Source organism: Ambystoma mexicanum, chromosome 4p, assembly GCF_040938575.1.
Source record: "Ambystoma mexicanum isolate Mex_15411 chromosome 4p, UKY_AmexF1_1, whole genome shotgun sequence".
In the NCBI taxonomy this organism is placed as follows: domain Eukaryota; kingdom Metazoa; phylum Chordata; class Amphibia; order Caudata; family Ambystomatidae; genus Ambystoma; species Ambystoma mexicanum.
The window spans coordinates 770930925-770949597 of NC_090927.1; the positions used below are offsets into that span (position 1 = coordinate 770930925).

General features: G+C 45.2%; 1 protein-coding gene across 5 annotated transcripts in view; it reads left to right on the top strand.

Annotated features, from left to right (window-relative positions):
* Window positions 1-18673, top strand: part of DOP1A (DOP1 leucine zipper like protein A) — a 2904166-nt gene that overhangs the window by 652201 nt on the left and 2233292 nt on the right. For all 5 annotated transcript variants that reach the window (XM_069606322.1, XM_069606321.1, XM_069606320.1 and 2 more), the window contains exon 11: window positions 12987-13107. In XM_069606322.1, coding sequence (XP_069462423.1) covers window positions 12987-13107 — 121 coding nt within the window. The remainder of the gene's footprint in view (window positions 1-12986; window positions 13108-18673) is intronic.

Below are 18673 nucleotides of genomic sequence, written 5' to 3' on the forward strand. Positions count from 1 at the left end.
TGCGTGTCACCATGTTTTTATAACATCTTTATGATCCCCTTTTTCCACATGTTGGAACAAGAGGGGATTCGGTTTGCCAACTATGCGGATGATACGCAGTGTGTTATTCCCATTACAGGATCTCATGATATTGATGAATTGTACATCAATAAAGTATATCTGGCCATACAAAGATGGATGGTCATGAATGGATTGGCTCTGAATAGTGCTAAGACGGAGCTTTTGACTCTGGGCTCTGACTCCAAATTGGCTAAACTCGATCCTATGTATTCCAGTTTTAACATGGACCAATGTAATATCATGGTCCAAAGTACAGTAAAGACTTAAGGTGTTTTATTGGACAAAAACTTGAATATGAAGGCCCAAATTAGCAGCCTAGTCTCTACTTCTTCCTATTATATTAAACTTCTACGCCATCTCCACCCTCTAATTTCCGGAAAGAAACTCCAGCAAGAGCCAACATAGGCTCTAAGATAGACTACTGTTGTAGTCTCTTAGCTGGCGCCACCGAAACGGATCTTCGCCGTCTCCAGGTGATCCAGAATGGGGCCGTAAGAGCTTTGAAAAGACTGAATAGCAGAGATCACGTCTCGGATGCAAGACAGCGTCCGCACTGGCTCCCTGTGCAAGCCAGAGCAGAGCAAGCCAGAGCTACTACGCTTTAGGCTACTATTAATTACCCAGAAATGCATTGTGGGGCATATGTCATTATATATACTGGATACTGTGGAAAAAAACACAATCCCAGATCCTTAAGATCTGATAACTCAAACATTCTCAAAACCACTTGCTGCAAAACCAACAAAGTGAAATATAGCATCTCCACCCACATGGAATGCCTTGCCCCGGATCTCAGAATCATTGAGTCAACCGGCATGTTTAAGAAAAAACTCAAAACTTTTTTATTCAGTTAGTTTCACTATATCGTCTACATCATTCAGGTTTCCGCTGAGGTTGCTTTTTGTATTTCACTCTGTACTGTCTTGTTCTTTATGTCCTGCACCCTTAAGCCCTTGGGTACCGGGAGCGCATTTCAAGTTTATAAACATAAACATAAACTGGAGGAAGCAGCAGAGGACTTTGTATGGGTTTTTCCACTCCCCCTCCTCTGCTCCCTCCTCTGACGCCAAGAAGCAGTGACGTCGAAGTCAGGACACCTGGAAGTGTCTTTTCAACAACCCGTGGATCCTATCTGTAGTCTCCACAGGCTTCAGTCTTCCTCTTCCTTTCCCTCTACCATCCTCTTGGTCAGATCGAGTCCCTGGTCCTTTTAGAGAGGGTCCTTTCGCTCTTAGAGATGCAGGAGATGGAACCGGTTCCTCTTTCAGACAGGGGCTCCGGGTACTATCCAGGATTTTTGTGGTACCCAAGAACAACCAGGCTGGCCTAAGGGTTTTTCTGGACCTGTCATTTCTGGATCTGTCTTTACCGTTAGAACGCTTCAAGATGATTAATCCTGTGCACATAGCCGAGTCTCTGTGTGCATGGGACTGGATGTGTTCTCTGGACCTCAAGGATGCTTACCTGCATGTACCCATGTACCAACCGCGTCAGAAGTTTCTGTGGTTCATGATCATGTCATACATTTTACAGTACTAGGTGCTGCCTTTTGGCCTGAGGTCAGCACCTCGTATCTTCAAGAAGTTGATGAACGCAGTGGTGGGCCTTTTCCATTTGGAAGGCCATCTATACTCTTATTTGGATGACTGGCTGGTGAGGGAGGGGTCACCCAAGGGGATGTTGCACTCCTGCCAGAAATTGGCGGATATCCTTCATCAGGTGGGGTTCTCCCTCAACCAAAGGAAGTCAGTTGTGCCCATCCCAGGATCTAAGGATGCGTTGGAACATGACCATTCACCAGGTGTTCCCCATGCCCGAGAGGATACTGTCCCTCCGCAAGGTGGCAGGGCCCTTTCTGGCCAACTCGACCACCTTGGCAAGGTGGTTCTAGCACCTTCTGGGCCCGATGGCCTCCTGCATGCTTACTGTGAAGCACACTCCCCACAAGATGAGGCACCTCCAGCTCCACCTGGCAGCCAATTGGGATAAGTAGATGGGGTCTCAGTCGGACAGGACCCCCAATACCACTGCTCCTACTGCCCGATCTTCGCTGGTGAATGATGGATGGCAATGTTTCAGTGGTAGCTCCCTTCACCTGGCCGGAGCCTACCCTGGTGGTGACAAAGGACTCCTCTCTTTCGGGCTGGGAGGCTACCCTGGAGGGCTAAGTGATTCGTGGTGCATGGTCCAGGACAGAAGCCCTCCTGCATATCATTCTGCTCGAGCTCAGGGCAGTGGTCCTGGCCCTTAAGGCATTTCTGCCCCTCATCAGGGACAGGTTTGTTCTGGTCAGGACGGACAACCCTACTACAATGTTTTACCTGAACAAGCAGGGTGGCACCCTGCTCCCTCCTTCTCTGTCGGGAGGCGGTATTGATCTAGCAATGGGCCCTGACGGAAGGGGTTTGGATTTCTGCGGTCCAACTACCGGGGAACAGCAATGCAGAAGCAGCCCAACTGAGCAGCCTTGGGTTCAACACCTATGAGTGGGAGTTGCACACTGACTCCTTGTTGCCCCTGTTCCAGCGTTGGGGGTTCGTGGACCAGGACTTGTTTGCATCCCCCCCCACTAATGCCAAGTGCCCCCAGTTTGCTTGGACAGTTCGGGAATCACCTTCCAGATCTGTTGGCAAGGCTGCATGTGCTATGCTTTCTCACCCACCCCTCTGCTCCAACGGACACGTTCTGGGCTTCGGTGGGTTGCAGCCTCGGATCTACGTGATTTGACCGCGGCTGATTTTGCCGCTGCCGGAAAGTTTGAATGAGAAAGCTGCGAACCACCAAAAGTGTGCACCTTTCTCATGCGAGCACACGTACATACCCACACCCCCACCCACACCTACAACACCCCTTCCCAGCCACACCCTCAACACACCCCCACCCACACACCAAACATAAACAAACCCCACTTACCTTTTTCTTCACGCTGAGTCCCTGCGGCGCCAGTTCCCTTTCACTTCCGTGATCGGGAACCGGTGCCGCAGGGTCTTTCTTTTTTTTTTTTACGGAGGCTGCAGGGGTTTCCCCCGCAACCCCCACTCACTAACTGGTATAGTGAGCGGGGTACTGCGGGGGACACCCCCGCAGCCCGTGTTTTTTTTTATTTCTTTTTTTTTTTCACGGGTGTGCTGCGGGAGTGTCCCTCGTAACACCCCGCTCACTATACCACACAGTATAGTGAGCGGGGTGTTGCTGGGGACACCCCCACTTTCTTTTTATTTCTTTATTTTTTCTTACCTGCAATGCTACCACCAAAGGTTTGAACTTTTGTTGTTTAGATACAATCTTTTTAAACAATACCACAGCCTCATCCTGGTTGCCCCCCACTGTCCTTTGAGACCCTGGTTTTCGTATCTGCTGCAGTTGTGCTCTCAGGCTCCCTTCCACCTTCCGATCCCCAGCAGGGGCTTCGTGACGCAGCAGGACGGGGCAGCAGAACATTTCGGATCCGGAACCAACCAGGCGCTGGCGGCCTTGTTCCTCACCAGCTGAGGCTTCAACATGTTCAATTTTCAGATGACAACTGAGATATCATTCAGCAGGCCAGGAGGCCCTCGACCCGGTCCCAGTATAAGAGCAAATGGACTAGGCTCTGGACCCCTTCCCCCTCCACCAGTCCTCTGGATGACGTTCTGGCTTTTTCAGCATACCTGGCTCATTCTGGAGTTCAGGTAGATATGTGCCGCACTTGTCTGGCGGCCATTGGGGCTTACAGGAATTGCCCTGAGCATGGGTTTTCTGCGGCATACCCAGTGGTTAAGGCCCACCTTAAGGAGTTGTCTAGGCTTTTTACTCCGGTGCATAGGCCGCATCCGGTCTGCGACCTCAGTGTGGTTCTTGCAGATTTGCAATGCATGCCTTACGAGCTGATGACCTATGTGGAAATCCGCTTGGTAACACTAAAGACAGTTTTACTGGTGGCTTTTACCTCTGTACGCAGGGTTAGTGAGCTGCAGGCGGTGTCTTTGTGCAAGCCCTTCACCATGTTTTACAACGACAAGATCATCGTGCGCTCTCACCCAAACTTCTTGCCCAAGGTGGCCTCTCCATTTCATTTGAATAAAGAGATCTGCCCGCCGGTGTTCTTTCCGAACCCGCAGTCTGAGGCAGAGAGGACCCCACCTTCCTTAGACCTCAAAGGGTCCTCAAATCTCTCTGACTAAATCCTTCAGGAAGTCTGAGGCATTGTTCCTGACTTTTGGGGGCTCTTCCCCCGGCTCTCAGGCTTCCATTGCCCGTTGGATCTTTAAGGCCATTTTGCAGGCATACACAGCCATGCACAAACCTGTTCTTGAAGGGGTTCATGCCTATGCAGTCCGAGCCAATGCCACTGCGTTTCAGAGATATGCTCTTGGGATGTCATCAGCAAGGCGGCTACTTGGCCTTCTGTAAACACTACTCACTGGACACCAGCTCCAGACGCGATGCAGATTTTTGTCAGGCGGTTCTGAAGAACCTTTTTGCTTCGTCCTAGATATGACGCAGGTTTCACAGCTACACCCTATGTTCTTGTTCGGTGGAACCACCCACAAGGATGGAGGAAAGGGGATGACACAAATGAGTAAGTAAAGTTACTCACAATAGTGACTAGAGTACTCATAGTCCTCAGTCCCCTTTTCCTCCATACGTCCCACCCGCCTTCCCCCACTAGTATGCCAACGGCTAATATGTACTAAGACTAGCCAGGTATCTAAGCGTCCGATGGGTTCAAAGGGGACTGAGGTGAGGCGCCGGAGGGCGGGACTTCTGCGGGGCGTTCACACGCCCGAGGCTGCACCCCGACACGCTATACTAAATTCATAGGGGATGCTCAATTTTTCGCTGCCATAGGTTCTGGTTCTGTCCCAATGTTTTGGGACGCCCACAAGGATGGAGAAAAGGGGACTAAGGACTATGAGTACTCTAGTCACTACAGTGAGTAACTTTAATTTCCTTTCCATCCTCTTGCTACTGCCTAAATTCCTTCAGATACATTAGGTTGCAAACCCATAACAAAATAAGCCACCACGACTTAAGGCGTTATAAGGGCTGCATCAACAATCCCAGAGTATTGTTCAAAGAATTGTTTCAAACGCTCCAGATATTCCACACAGTTTTCTCCTTTGGCTTGCTTGCATACGTTAATTTTAGACCAATCAGTCTTTTGAGGACACATTTCATTGATAATTTGTACCAGTCTATCAGTAAATGTTTTCAGATCCCTACAGGTGGCAGGTTCTTCAGCTGGCCAATTGTTACGCACTTTGAGCAAGGTACATTTATTTATGGGCAGCACTGCTCACAACAATGTATTAAAATCTAAACAAGTGGGGTGTGAGGCGGGTCAGAAGAACAAGGACTTGTGTTTTCCATCTCAATGTTTTATTGTATTAAGCAAAAAGTGAAAACTCCTAACTTGCCCTAAGCTAAGATTGTTCCCTACCTAACAAAGCTAACTAAGGTGCTTGTCACTCATCAGTGAGAGTCCCAAACCAAGTTCTGTCCACTGTCTAAACTAGCATATCCTGACCCTACCACTATAAGAACCACTAGGGCACAGGAGAATGTTTCCCTTCTCCTGTGAGCTGGTTTCTCACCAATTTATTTTTAAATATGTTTATTAAGTACATTGACTTACAGCATACATATATCAATTTGCAGTGTACACATGTTCAAAGTAGGTGCATCAATTAGTCAACTCAATAAAAATAGTATAAGGTAGCATATAGTGACCACAATTTGTACCATAACAAACAAATAACAGCCCAGTAGGGGCAAGAAGCTCGGGCAACCTTCATGTCATTGAGAATAGGACAGTGTGCAGTTGGGTTAGCGAGATCTATCTATGTAGGTAGTTCGGGTTCCCAAGGTTTATGGGCTAAGTAGGGGTCCCAAACATCCACTGTTGCATCTGCATATTACAGCACAGACTATGAAGAAAAGGGAGGAGATAGGAGATAGAAGAGGAAGAAGAGACAAGGAGGGAGAGAGAGAGGAAGAAGGGGAAAGAAGATACAGATATGTATCAGTTTTCACAGTGGTTTATCGTCTGATGGGTGGAGCATTGCCAGAATGAGGGTGCCCCAGGCCTCAACGTTTACAGCGGGCTCACGGGCATCAATATCTAGGGCTCTGCACCAAGCCGTTGTTTCGGCTCTGCACCTGCGCTCAAAATACTGTACCATTTACTGTATTTGGGCCCTTGTTCATGACATTGCAATAAATCTCTTGGCCACAACGCATGCACATGCATCATAAGATGAGGAATACGTGGGAGGAACATCCAATCAAAAGAACGTTACCACGGGTATCTAACTTGTTCTTCTTAGGGTTTGTTCAGATTTTGGGCCCCATTACGAGTCAGGCGGTATTCCGGCAGTACCTCCACCGTGGCAGAATTAGCATTACTGCCGTGTGTACCAGCGGAATTTACGTCGAATTACAACCTGTTGGGTGCTCGTACACACCAATGGCGGTAACAGTAATTCCGCCTACTGCAGTTACCGCCAAACAACCCGTTCCCGCCACGGCAGTCAGCGGAATTACTGCTGGCGGAATTTCCGCTGGCAGAAATTCATCGTAATATAAGGAAGCACTGTGGTGGCCATTTTGGAAATCACAAGCCATCGAATATCTCGAGAAAGGAGTGGCATCCAGACACCCAGCCAATGCCAAACAGGCCCACAGGAAAGGGCAGAGGCAGGGTGCCCAATATGAGGCAGCGGAAGCCCAAATTCACGGAACAGGAGCTCACTGTGTTGGCAGAGCAAGTGGTGCCCACTCTGAGGAGCTGTATGGGGCATCACACAGGAAGACCAGCCAACAGCGCAAGAACAATGTATGGGCAGAAATCCGGGACAAGGTAGTGGCCATAGGGCACGTCTAACGTGAGGTGGAGGACTTGAAGAAGAGGTGGAATGACCTCAAGGCCAGGGTCAGGAGCCTCAACTCCATCCACCGCCGGGAGACAGCTGCCACTGGAGGCGGGTCAGTGGAACCCTTGCAACTGACACCATGGGAGGACATGGGATCGAGGGAGTGGGCACTGCCAAGATAGGAGCCAGCAGCCAAGCTGAATCTGGTGATTACCACAGTGACATATGCTCCTACAAATAGAAAACCCGGCAGGCATCCACGAACACCCACACTGCCATGCTAGCAAGCAACGTGAACCCCAGCACGTAATCCCCATCCATGTGAGGCATCAGGCCACAAAGACATTAACCAGTGGCCACAGGACCCTTCTGACATGACACCCATGCACAGTCAACCTAGCCACCATGCAACCATACAACCTGTCCCTCCCCATGTACGCACAACTGTGGATAGTTGCGTCACAGCCACTAGCCCCTCAACAAGTTATGTTATTTGACATTTATATAGTGCCTTATGTATCATTGGTATGATCTCAAAGCGCTGGTAGGTTGAATGCCCTCGGGAACCGCAGTTCAGTCAGTAGAGAGAGAGAGTGTGGTATGGTGCGTGTGTGCACCGGATATGTGTGCAGCTGGTGTGGTAGCATGATAGCTGCTTCTTAGCGGTTGGTGTGATGCTGAGGAAATCAGTTGGATGTGTTCAGTCTGGAGGGTGGACACCCAGATTGAGTTCTGGCTGCATTAGGCCTGAGGAGACGCTTAAGCTAGCTGTAAAGTGCTCAGCTAGCTGTGTTTTATTAGGAATATGTGGAGTTTGTGAGGTCATGTCATTATGAGAACAGCTAGACCGAATGTGTCATAGTACAGCTGTGTTCTAGTTGAATGATGGTGTATAAGGGAGAATAAGCATAGTAGTGTTATATGGTGGTTATCAGTAAAGCGCCTGCGATCAAGCACAAGAGCAGGACAGGGGGCGTACAGTAGGCACAATTTCTAAGTTCAACAATAAGAGTGAGACATAATATCATTCACAAGTCTATCTAAGTGTTAGATATGCTATCATTCACAGTTCCATCTAAGTGAGGGATATGCTACAATCACAGTTTTATCTGGATAAGGCACATGCTATCATCCACCATTCCATCTAAGTGTGGCGCATGCTACCATTCGCAATTCCATCCAAGTGTGGGACATGATATCATTCACAATGTCAACTAAGTGAGGCATATGCTACAATCATATTCTATCTTGATGAGGCACAATGCTATCATTAACAATTCCATCTAAGAGGGGCACATGCTTTCATTTACAATTCCAACTAAGTGAGCTATATGCTATTGATCATAATTCTAACTAGATAAGGCACATGCTATCATTTGCAATTTCATCTAAGTGTGGTTCATGCTATCATTCACAATTCAATCAAAGTGTGGCACGTGCTATCATTCACAATTCCTTTCAGGTGTGGCACATGCTATTCTTCACAATTCTATCCAAGTGTGGCACATGCTATCGTTCGCAATTCTATCTATCATTTACAGTACCAACTAAATGAGGGATATACTACCAATCATAGTTATGTCTAGATGAGGTACATGCTATCATTTACAATTCAATCTAAGTGTGGGACATGCTATCATTCATGATTCCATCTAAGTGTGACTCTTGGTAACATTGTTGCACCTGTCTTAGTGTGGGGCTGACTAATCTTCATCATTGTCTCTCGGAGTGGCACAAGTTAACATTGGTAAGTATGTTAGTATGCTATGCAGGACAACATTTTACAGTACGGCCTTGAATGGATTTAGCTTGGTGGTCAAATCTCTCTAGGTGTGCATGGTGTGAGTCTATGGCAGTTTACGTTAAGGGAAGGTAAGGTAGAGTGGCAGGGGCTTTCTGGAGTAGAGTAATTGCTCTACACCCCACCCATGCCACACTTACAGTTGTGTTGGTGTCTGTTCACTGCTGGCTTCCCCTGCGGACACCTGCAGACACTTTCTGGAGCCGCCATTGCAGGAGCCGCCCTTTGCCTTGGGGTCCTTAGCCGCAGGGGCTGCCAGGCAGAGGGCTGCCCTGGGAAGGTCAGTTATGACCAGGTGAATGTAAGAATCAGGGCGGGTTGGAGGGGGGAGGGTGGTACTGGGAAAAGGCCAGACACAAACAAAGGACTACACCCCACAGACTGCACCCTTTGGATGCAGCCCAGCACAGAAAAACGGCCTCTGAAGCCAAAACAAACACTAAACAGACATCAGATTAGCACATAGTGCTCACCAAAAAATATAAATACATAAATGGTTAAGTAAATAAATAAATAATAAAATGTGAAGAAAAAAATAAAAATATAATTTGAAAAAAACACTCAGACCACTCCAAAAGAGTGCATAAGGCAGGCGAAAAACGGATTACAATCATTGTGAAACTACTCACTCAAAATCAACCAGCCCCTAAGGTTGATTTCAGACTGGTGTCCCTGCCACATCCTTCCACATGGCTGTCCACAAAGCAAATGGGAAATGGCTGCTGAAGCCAAGCCACAAACACACACAAACACACATGACTTTTCCAACCATGTACATACACATTGAGGAGTACACATCTGATAACATGGCCACCTGACACACACACACAACCAGATGCACTGCAACCACCTGACTGCACCACCGGATACCTGTCACCAACAGTCCTGACGCACCACTGAACAGGACAGCCTGTGGCTCAACACATCCCAGGGATGCACCACCAAATTCAGCTGGCCAACCCACACCTGGTCGTCCAGACGCAATGTATGCCATGTACACAGTGGCAGACACATGATGCCAGCCCCCCCGCACCCTTCCAGGAGGTCCACCACAAAGTGACGACAAAGTACAAGTGACAGTTGATTTGCCAAGCACCTCATCACCAATGTGGTAACGCACATGTCAATTTGTCCCAACAGGAACACAAGATACCCAGGAAAGGACCGAGAAGGCTGGCACCTCCATGTTACCAGCACCAACCACTGCCAGCAAGCAGCCAGGCCAAGGCAGTTGGGGGAGTGTACCACCCAAAAAAAGGCACCAGGCCACCCCAGCCACCTACAGCCACTCCGGCAGGCCAGACGGACACGCCATACAGTGCCACCACATACCCCAATTGAGCAATCTGTGACAACAGAAACAAGCCAGGACACGACCACAGTGGGTCCGACTGTGGACGCACAGGTGGGTCACAGTGTGGATGACAGCCTGCAATCAGAGCAGGCAACTGCAGGCACAGTAGACGAGCAGTATGAGGGTGCCTCTCCTGCATCCAGCCAGCTACATTCCCCATCTGCCAATTTCCGCCTCAGTCCTCCCCCCTGCGCAGCCTCTCCCACCGCACGCACCACCATCCAATCGTAATTCCACCTGTGCCGTGCGTTATGCGGAGGACTCATCTGACAAGCAGGCCAGGAATGTTCGCTGTCGAGGGGAGCATGAGGAGCATGACGAGGACATTCACCATGGTCAGTGCCTGTACCCACACTCCAAGCCATCTGGGACTGTCCGGACCGGATGGAACAGAGGCAGGCGGAAATGTGCGCCATCACACAGGAACAATTTGCGCATGATGAAGCAATGCGTGACTGCATCCAGGGGGCCTCGAGACGGTTGTCGAGATCAATCGACCGCCTCTGCAGGAGCACAGTGACATGCAATGCAAGCCTGTGCCTCACAAGCCAGAGAGCGCAGTAGCTGGATAAGCAAATGTCCTAATCTCATGAGTGCATGGCCAGAGCCATGCATCTCCGCATGGACCATCTATGGGGGAGCATGCAGGAGAGCTCACAGTCTGCTACCCCTACTGAGGGGTCATTGGCGAGTGCCCCGCCCAGGCATTCACAACGGCGTGCCTCAAATGCTGCCAAGCCTGCGGACAAGGGGGATAAGCGCAAGCGTTAATGGGAGTAGTACTTGCTGTTGGGGATGGGGGCGGGAGATGGGAGTAGGTGTTGGGGATGGGGTTTCCTTGTTTCCAGAAATAAACGCACTTGAATCGTGATCATGTATGGGCCTCATGTCTCTAGAGTGTCAAGGAGCCTGCGATCCTTGATCTCTTACGGTCCAGGTCACCCCTCGCTCCAGCACCCCATCCGGTCACGATGTAGTATGGCAAGAAAAATCACCCCTGGTCCCCAGTCTGTGGATTAAACACAGCCATAGACGGGAAATACTCTTCCAACACCACAGAGTAGAGGGGCCACCCACTGGGTTAACGTGTTATTTGAACAGTGCAAGCACTGACGTGGATGCCCGGGTGAAATGGTGAGGTCAGAGTAGTAGGCAGCAGCAAGAGAATGGAGGAGAAAAAAGGACCAGGGTAGTAGGAAGGTCCAGAAGGAAGGACAAAAGAAGGAACAAAAAACAGGATCAAGGCAGGTCACAGGCACAGAGTATGAGGATCCTAAAAGCGTCTACTTCACACAGGGAAGGGAAGAATTGCAACGCGTGGACAAGGGCATCATGCTGCCAGAAATATCCCTACTTCCAACCATGGCAACCACAAAAAGCCATGTGAACCACGCAAGCGCGGAAACCGGCTGCCGGTCTCCTGCGCATGCGCATAGAATGCAGAATGGTGGTCCTCATGAGAAACCGGTCCTGGAAGCACCAGCGGGCCCTCCATGGCAGGTAAGAACGACGCTGCAGAGCGAGCGTCGTCATCACATAGAGTAAAAAAGAAAAATTCCATGAGCTCCTGGCGGACCATCTGACCCAGTGAGGCCTGCTGGAGAAAGAATTTGATCTTCAGACTTTAAGCGGCAAGGGGTTTTCCCCAACAGTTTTGATCTGTATCCAGAAGTCTTAGAACTGTTATGAAGAAACCTATTTCATTTTGCGTTCTGTCTTTGTGGACCCCATGTGACTGTAACTGCACATGTAGTATATAGATAGTATGACCGAAACACCCCTGCCGACACCTATATTTTACATTAGACGTAAACATCTTACAGTGCACTGGAGCAACCACTAGCTGCCGAGATATGCATAACACAATCTTCAGAAAGACTATTAGTGCGTAAGTAACGTTTGTTAAATATATCATGATACATGACTTTACAAATGTTGCTCCCAAAAAAAGTAGTGACAATATGTCACATTTTATTTAGCACTTAAATTGATTATAAAATGCTGTATCCTGGAAGTTGGAGCTTTACAGTATCTTCTACTTGAGAAAATATGTTATTGCATGAGATATGGAATAGCATGGGACTGAAAGAGACATTCATGCCAATGTTAGCTATTAGAAATGAATACCATTTATCATTTACTGGTTTGAATATTCCTTGAGCCTGTGAAAGATCGATCTCCATTTCTCTGAGGGCACTATGGAAATGTCTCTTCCCCTGGTTTGACACCTTACCAAAACCCAATAAATAATATACAGGAAGAAAGGATTAGGGTTCTGAAATTAGCCCGTTCATTGCATTTACTCTCAGGAGTTAATGGTATGTACATGCTACGAATGTGAAGAGTCTGTTTTAAAGCAAGTAGAATAGTACCCATCTTGCCAGATTATAAATCACATTTTGGGGAAAACTGTATATTTGAGGGCCTAGGGAATTACCTTGCTAGATTATTTTTCTGCACCTATAATTTTAAAATACCTTTTCAATTATTATTCTGATGTAGTAGTTATAATTAATAATTAAGACTGGTGAAATCTAATAAATGATACAATATCAAAAGATCCTACCTGCCAGAAATGTAAATCCCGTCAAACTGACGTAGCCCTTCATTCCATGGTTGATAAATGGAGAATTATTTTGTTGTGAAGTGCGACCAAATAATGTGATGTAATACGTTAATGATTGAAACACTTGTTTCAGGAGATATGTGTGCTCCTTCCTCCTTGTTTTTCTTTCCTTGTATGCTGAAGCTGTGCTATGTGGACAAATGCAATAACAGAAATAAAAAACACTTTAAAAAAAGCTGTTAATGAGTCGCTGGGTTATGCTTAGTGAGATACGTTGATATGCAAATGCTTTGTATCGACAGGAGAATCAGAGTGCTAACACTACGAAATTAATGTTCTTTTCCGTTTTAGGGCCTGCGATTTTAGAAGACGTGCTGATAGAAGTTTTTCGCACTTTATATACACAGTGCAGAGCAGAGCTGGAACTCAATGTACAAGCCCCCTTCAGTAAAGACCCCACGCAGCTAAGCAGGTATCTTTCTGGAAATGTGATCACAGCTTTTAGTTTTGTCTCTTGAAATGACTACTGTCTTTCTACAGTATTTCATATGAAGAAATAAGCATTCAGTGTTTGGAGAGCTTCTTATCTTAGCTTGAGCAAACATTAAACATTAGTTTGTTTTTTTGCAGGATATGATATTGAACTATAATTGGGGACACTATACTGCGCTGTCTCCAGGACATACGAAAAGCCCTTTGGCTGTAGAAAAATATTGACTTCTTAGAAGAAAAGCCATTGACACAAGCAAAGTTAAAATGTTATTTGTTGCCATCATAGTGTGCCGTTGAAAAATATAAATTACTGTTAGCTCAGTGAGCGTTATGACCCGACAGGCATGGTCTTATTGCCAGTCTAAACAACCATTGGAAAAGCCAGCCGTTTTGGGTTTGTTAAAGGGAGCTCCTTTAGCTGTGCAGCCTGCCTCCAGCATCCCAGGCAAAGAGACAAGAAAGGCAGGCAGAACGGCCAAAGGGGCTGTGCTATGAGAGAGGAGTTCAGTATCCACGTGCTTCCACAGCCTCCACTCAGCTCATGTTCAGTGTGTGCGGTCTGTTGCATGCTGCATTCCATATGACATTACAGTATCCTTGGCACCCTCTGGTGCTAGATTACCACCAGTAATGGTGATGATGTGCCAATTATGATTTGAACCAAATTGCAGTACGAAAGCACAGTGTCTATTGTTAAAAGGTGTGTACTCTCATTAGGCAACAATGCTGCATATGAGCTGGATAGCTTTGGCTCTAAAGCACCAACTATGAGCCAAATATATGTACCATTATTACGAGACAAACCTAATTGTAGCACTAAAGGTCCACTAAATGTGATGCCAAAGTACCACGTGTGATTTATAACTAATTGTGGCACTAAATCGCTACCTGAGCCAAGCCTATGCACCCTCACTATAAACAAAATCTAATTTTGGCATCAAAGTGACAGCTACCGCTCACAACTAATGTGACCATAACTGGCATTGGTTAAAACTGGTTGCCAATATTCAGTGATAGCCCGCTATTTTTTGTGATAATCTGTGATGGTCATTTATGGTTGTGTTGAAGAAGACCATAGTGCCCCTCCACTGCCTGACGCAACAATTACTGTACCAATACAAATAATACCAAATGCCTGACCATAAAATTGCAGTTCAATTTAGCCACAGGGAGGTACAGCCAAATTTCACCCAGGATCTGTTTCCGACCTGCCAACCTTCACCACTACACATCCATAGCTTTCATTATGACTCACTTTTATGTGGCATTTCAGTTAAAGTGGACCTTAAATGATCTAAACATTGGTAATATCTCAAATATCCTTATAAAATGAAGGATTAGAAATAATGGGGCAAAATAACAAAATAAATCTGTTAATTGTAAAGTTTGCAAATGCAGTTAAAGTCCAGTACACGCACACACGTTTTCTTATTGATAATTTCACACTTTTTTCACGTATATGCAGAAAGAGTGGCGATTGTGGTGATTGCCTGCCTCAGTTGTACTAGATCCCGGCAGCTTTCACATGCCCATATATTAGTTTGTGAGCCAGTGAGACTACATTACAGATAAGTAGCAAATCCTGGCTCCTCCTGCGCTGAATGCCGCTCAGAAGAGTAAAAATGAAGGCGTTCCTTAAGAGTGTGCAGGGGATGGGAGGACCGCAATTTTGGGTCCTTTCATTTTTCGTGCCATACATATGTTGCCATCATATTGCCAAAAGGTCTAAAATCTTGTAGAGGTGCCCTTTTAAGGTTGTCATCAGGATTTCATTCTCAATAGGCATAGATTGAAACCTACGTCTACTTGTGACCATTTAAAAACAATACTGTCACAGGATGCCTATACCCATGGCATAAAGAAGCCATGATTATAGAAAAACGGAATGGTCCCCTGACTCCAACCTATTATTATGAATTTGTCAAAATACACATAACACAGGGGCATGGCCAGTAGCCGACTATTCCCTTATATCTAAAAGAGACAGAGATTATATATATTTTCTCCCTGATTCATGGAATTATTTGCGCATAAAACGCACATTTGCGCGCCATTCTTCCCGAAAATGCCCATAACTCAAACAGGGATTTGCGGGCAGAATGGCGCGCAAATGTGGGTTTTACGCGCAAATAATTCCATGAATCAGGAGTATATTGTAATGGGCTAATAAGTACTTTTATATTTTTTATTTTTAGCATATATCGGACTATGTAACTTCTGGGAGATATTACATCTCTCTTCCGGTGATTCACCAGCCCCACACTTAGCTGAAACAATCCTCGTTGCAGCGGGTGTCCCAAGTGCCTGTCTGAGCGCAACAGCATCAGACCTTATTGGTGACACTTTTCTGTGGCGCTGGCCCTGAGGATCGGCCCTTGCAGGTAGAGCTTTAAAGCAGCGCCATTTACCTGATGCTTCCTTTCAGCAGTACAGAGGCCTCTGTGATTACTTTACTTTGTCTTTGAGCTGCCGCCTAGGCGGTTTGTCTGCAACACTGATTGTCCCATACATGTCCCTCTCCTGTGCTATTACTGGGTGCTCTGTTACGCAATCCGTTGGCTTATTCCCGGCTTGAAGGCCTTCCAACAAGTGCCATCTAATGGTCATTTTCTTTTTTACAATTAACATTATTTGAAATATTTGCTCTTCCATTGATTGACACACATATAAATAAATAGTCACACTGCGCACAAAGTCTATGCTTTCCATGCGTAATTAATTACATGTGATTTATTCAAACGAAGATCAGCCTAACACGTGTTTTGAGCCACCGCTCTTCTTCTGAGTCTGAATAGTTCCGTACCATATACATTCATGTGAACCCAACATTAGAAACGGCACAAAACAGGCGCAAAGGAAATGGCGTATACAAAAGGCCATTAGGTATACCAGGTAACATCAATGTGTTATGACATTTTTGGAATTAAACATTCATCAAAATAATAATATAATATTGAGTTCAAACAAATCCAATTCAGAAGAGTACAAAAACATAGGACATACAACTGAAAAGAGAGACAAAAGCAATAGATAAAACACAATTAGTTATTGATTAACATGAGTAACAACACAAAAAAACAATTCTTGTAACAGCGCCTTGATGCCCGCAGGCTGTGTGAGCGCTTTAAAAACGTAAAATAAAATAAATGCGATTTCGCATGGAAAGCATAGTCTTTGTGTGCAGTGGGGCTGTATCTATATGTGTATCATTGCCTTTGTGGATTATTAGGCAAAATACCCACACCTACACTCACCTACTGCCATCGAATTGTGACAAACTTGTGTGCAAGCGCTTGTGTCTCTTAGTCTTCTATGCCATAACCCTTCTGACCTCTTCCATTGACAGTTTCAGTGCTACGTCCGATTTGTAAACGTCTTTTCTCCATACACTGTCTGAAATTAAAGAGGACCAACTTAAACTCATGCCTCCTAAGGTGATCTCTTCTTTAAGTATGGGAATGGAATAGATTCTAAATAAGCTTTCCAATTTTCGCTCCTCATCGCCTTTCCTTGACTCTAGCTCCTTGTCCTTGCAAGATGACTTTAAATCTTTTAAAGGTGACATAAAAATGTTCTCTGGCATATTAAGAGATGCTGATGATGACATTTCTAGTATTGAAGAAAGATAGAATGGAGGGTATGGAAAGTCTGCAACTGAGAAGATGCCACTGAACTTGAAGACAGAAATAGAAGGGGCAATGTACGGTTTTATGGTATTCTGGAAAACTCTGAACAACATGATCTGATCAAATTCCTGGAATACTGGATACCTAAAAGGTTGCGCATGTCCTTCATGCCCCTGTTCGAACTCCAAAGAGCTCACAGGATTAAGCAACGGTTTACAACCCAGAATCCATCCCCTTGTCTTTTAATTGCCTGCTTTTTGAGGCATCAGCAAGCTCGGTTTGTCATCACTGCAGCCAAGCAACATGCTCCGATTCTCTTTGCAGGTGAAAACATTTTCATGTCTTCAGACCTCTCAAAAATAGCAAAATAAAAGGAAAAGATTTCTTGAAATGAGACCAGCATGAAAGAAACTTGGTATTCGTTATGGCCTTCTTGATCCCGATAGGATGATCATCACTATTCCAGATGTTCTCACTTAAGAATTCTTAGATCCAGATGATTTATTCTCCTTCATACAAGAGTTGGATTCATCCTACATGTAAACATCTTTTCAAAATTATTTTAGTTCTCCAAAATCCAGCTATGAAGACACTCATCATTTACAGACTGCTCATAAGCATCACAAAACTAGCTTTGGGAAGTTTAATCCTTTACGTAGCAGAACTGATACTAATCCAATTGGTAGTTTTCCAGATATTCAAGATAGCGACATAGACAAATCTAGATCTCCTATTAAAACAGGGCACCCTACCTATCCTCTTTACAAGATTGATACCTGTTCTTCTTCACCATAATGTCTTTCTATCTCAGTTTATTGTAATTCAAATTTGTTCATTGTAGTCAGTCATGCTCAACATATTTCACTTTATGCCCTATTTTCTTTTAAGTAGTAGTTTTCCACTTTGTCCCCTGTCTCCTATCTCTTTCACGAGTCACTGGCTTTTCACGGTTACTTTTTCTTACTCCTGGAAGTCCCATGATATGCTTGTATGTTAGTCTTTCATATACTGATTTGCTGCTAACCTTTTCCTAACTTTTAATATATTTTACTCTTTTCTCATACATATCCTGATCTCTTATTTTATTTCTCTTCTTTTTCAATGTTTCTAAATACTACTTTTCATCTTTCTTCCCTTATGTTTTTTTCCCTTTTTATGCAGGTTTATAGAGTTTATATCTCACTTTGGAAATGGTGTTGCACAATATATTCCAGTTTATTTGCGTTTTTATTCTAGAAGCTATGTTACGCTTTTATCATTCTCTTTTTCAGTTTCAGGTATATCATTTTTCCCTTTTAACCAAAGATGAGTATCACAGTTTTAACATGGAATGTTAAAGGTCTTAATCATCATATTAAAAGGCAAAACTGTTGTCTCACTTATGTAAGTCCAGAATGGATGTTGCATGCATTCAAGAAACCCATCTACAATCTGAAAAAGAAAACCTCAAACTCTGAAAACTCTGTTGGTCATATTTATTTCTCTCTGGCTACCCCAAAAAAAGGCAGAGTTTCTATACTCATTAACAAAAAGACCAATGTCCAGTTAATTAATGAACAGAAGGACACGGATGACCGTTGGATTATTATTGACGCTTTCATAAACAATTTACCCACTACCATTGTTAGCATTTATGGCCCTACGGTTCCAGATCCTGAATTTTGGTATGAAATGAAACTAAGATTTTTGTAAAATAATCCCAAAATACTTATATTTAGGGACTGTACTCATACTTGTGATTTTGCGTTGGATTGTAAATGTCAAGCTAAATTTGTCACCCCCACATAACTCTTTTTTTTCCAGACTTGATCACATTTTTGTTAATGCACGTTTAGCTTCTGCTTACAACAGTCTGAAATTGGGCCTTTTACTTTATCTGATCTCACTCCCGTCCTTACACATCTAGCTTGGGAGCCCTGT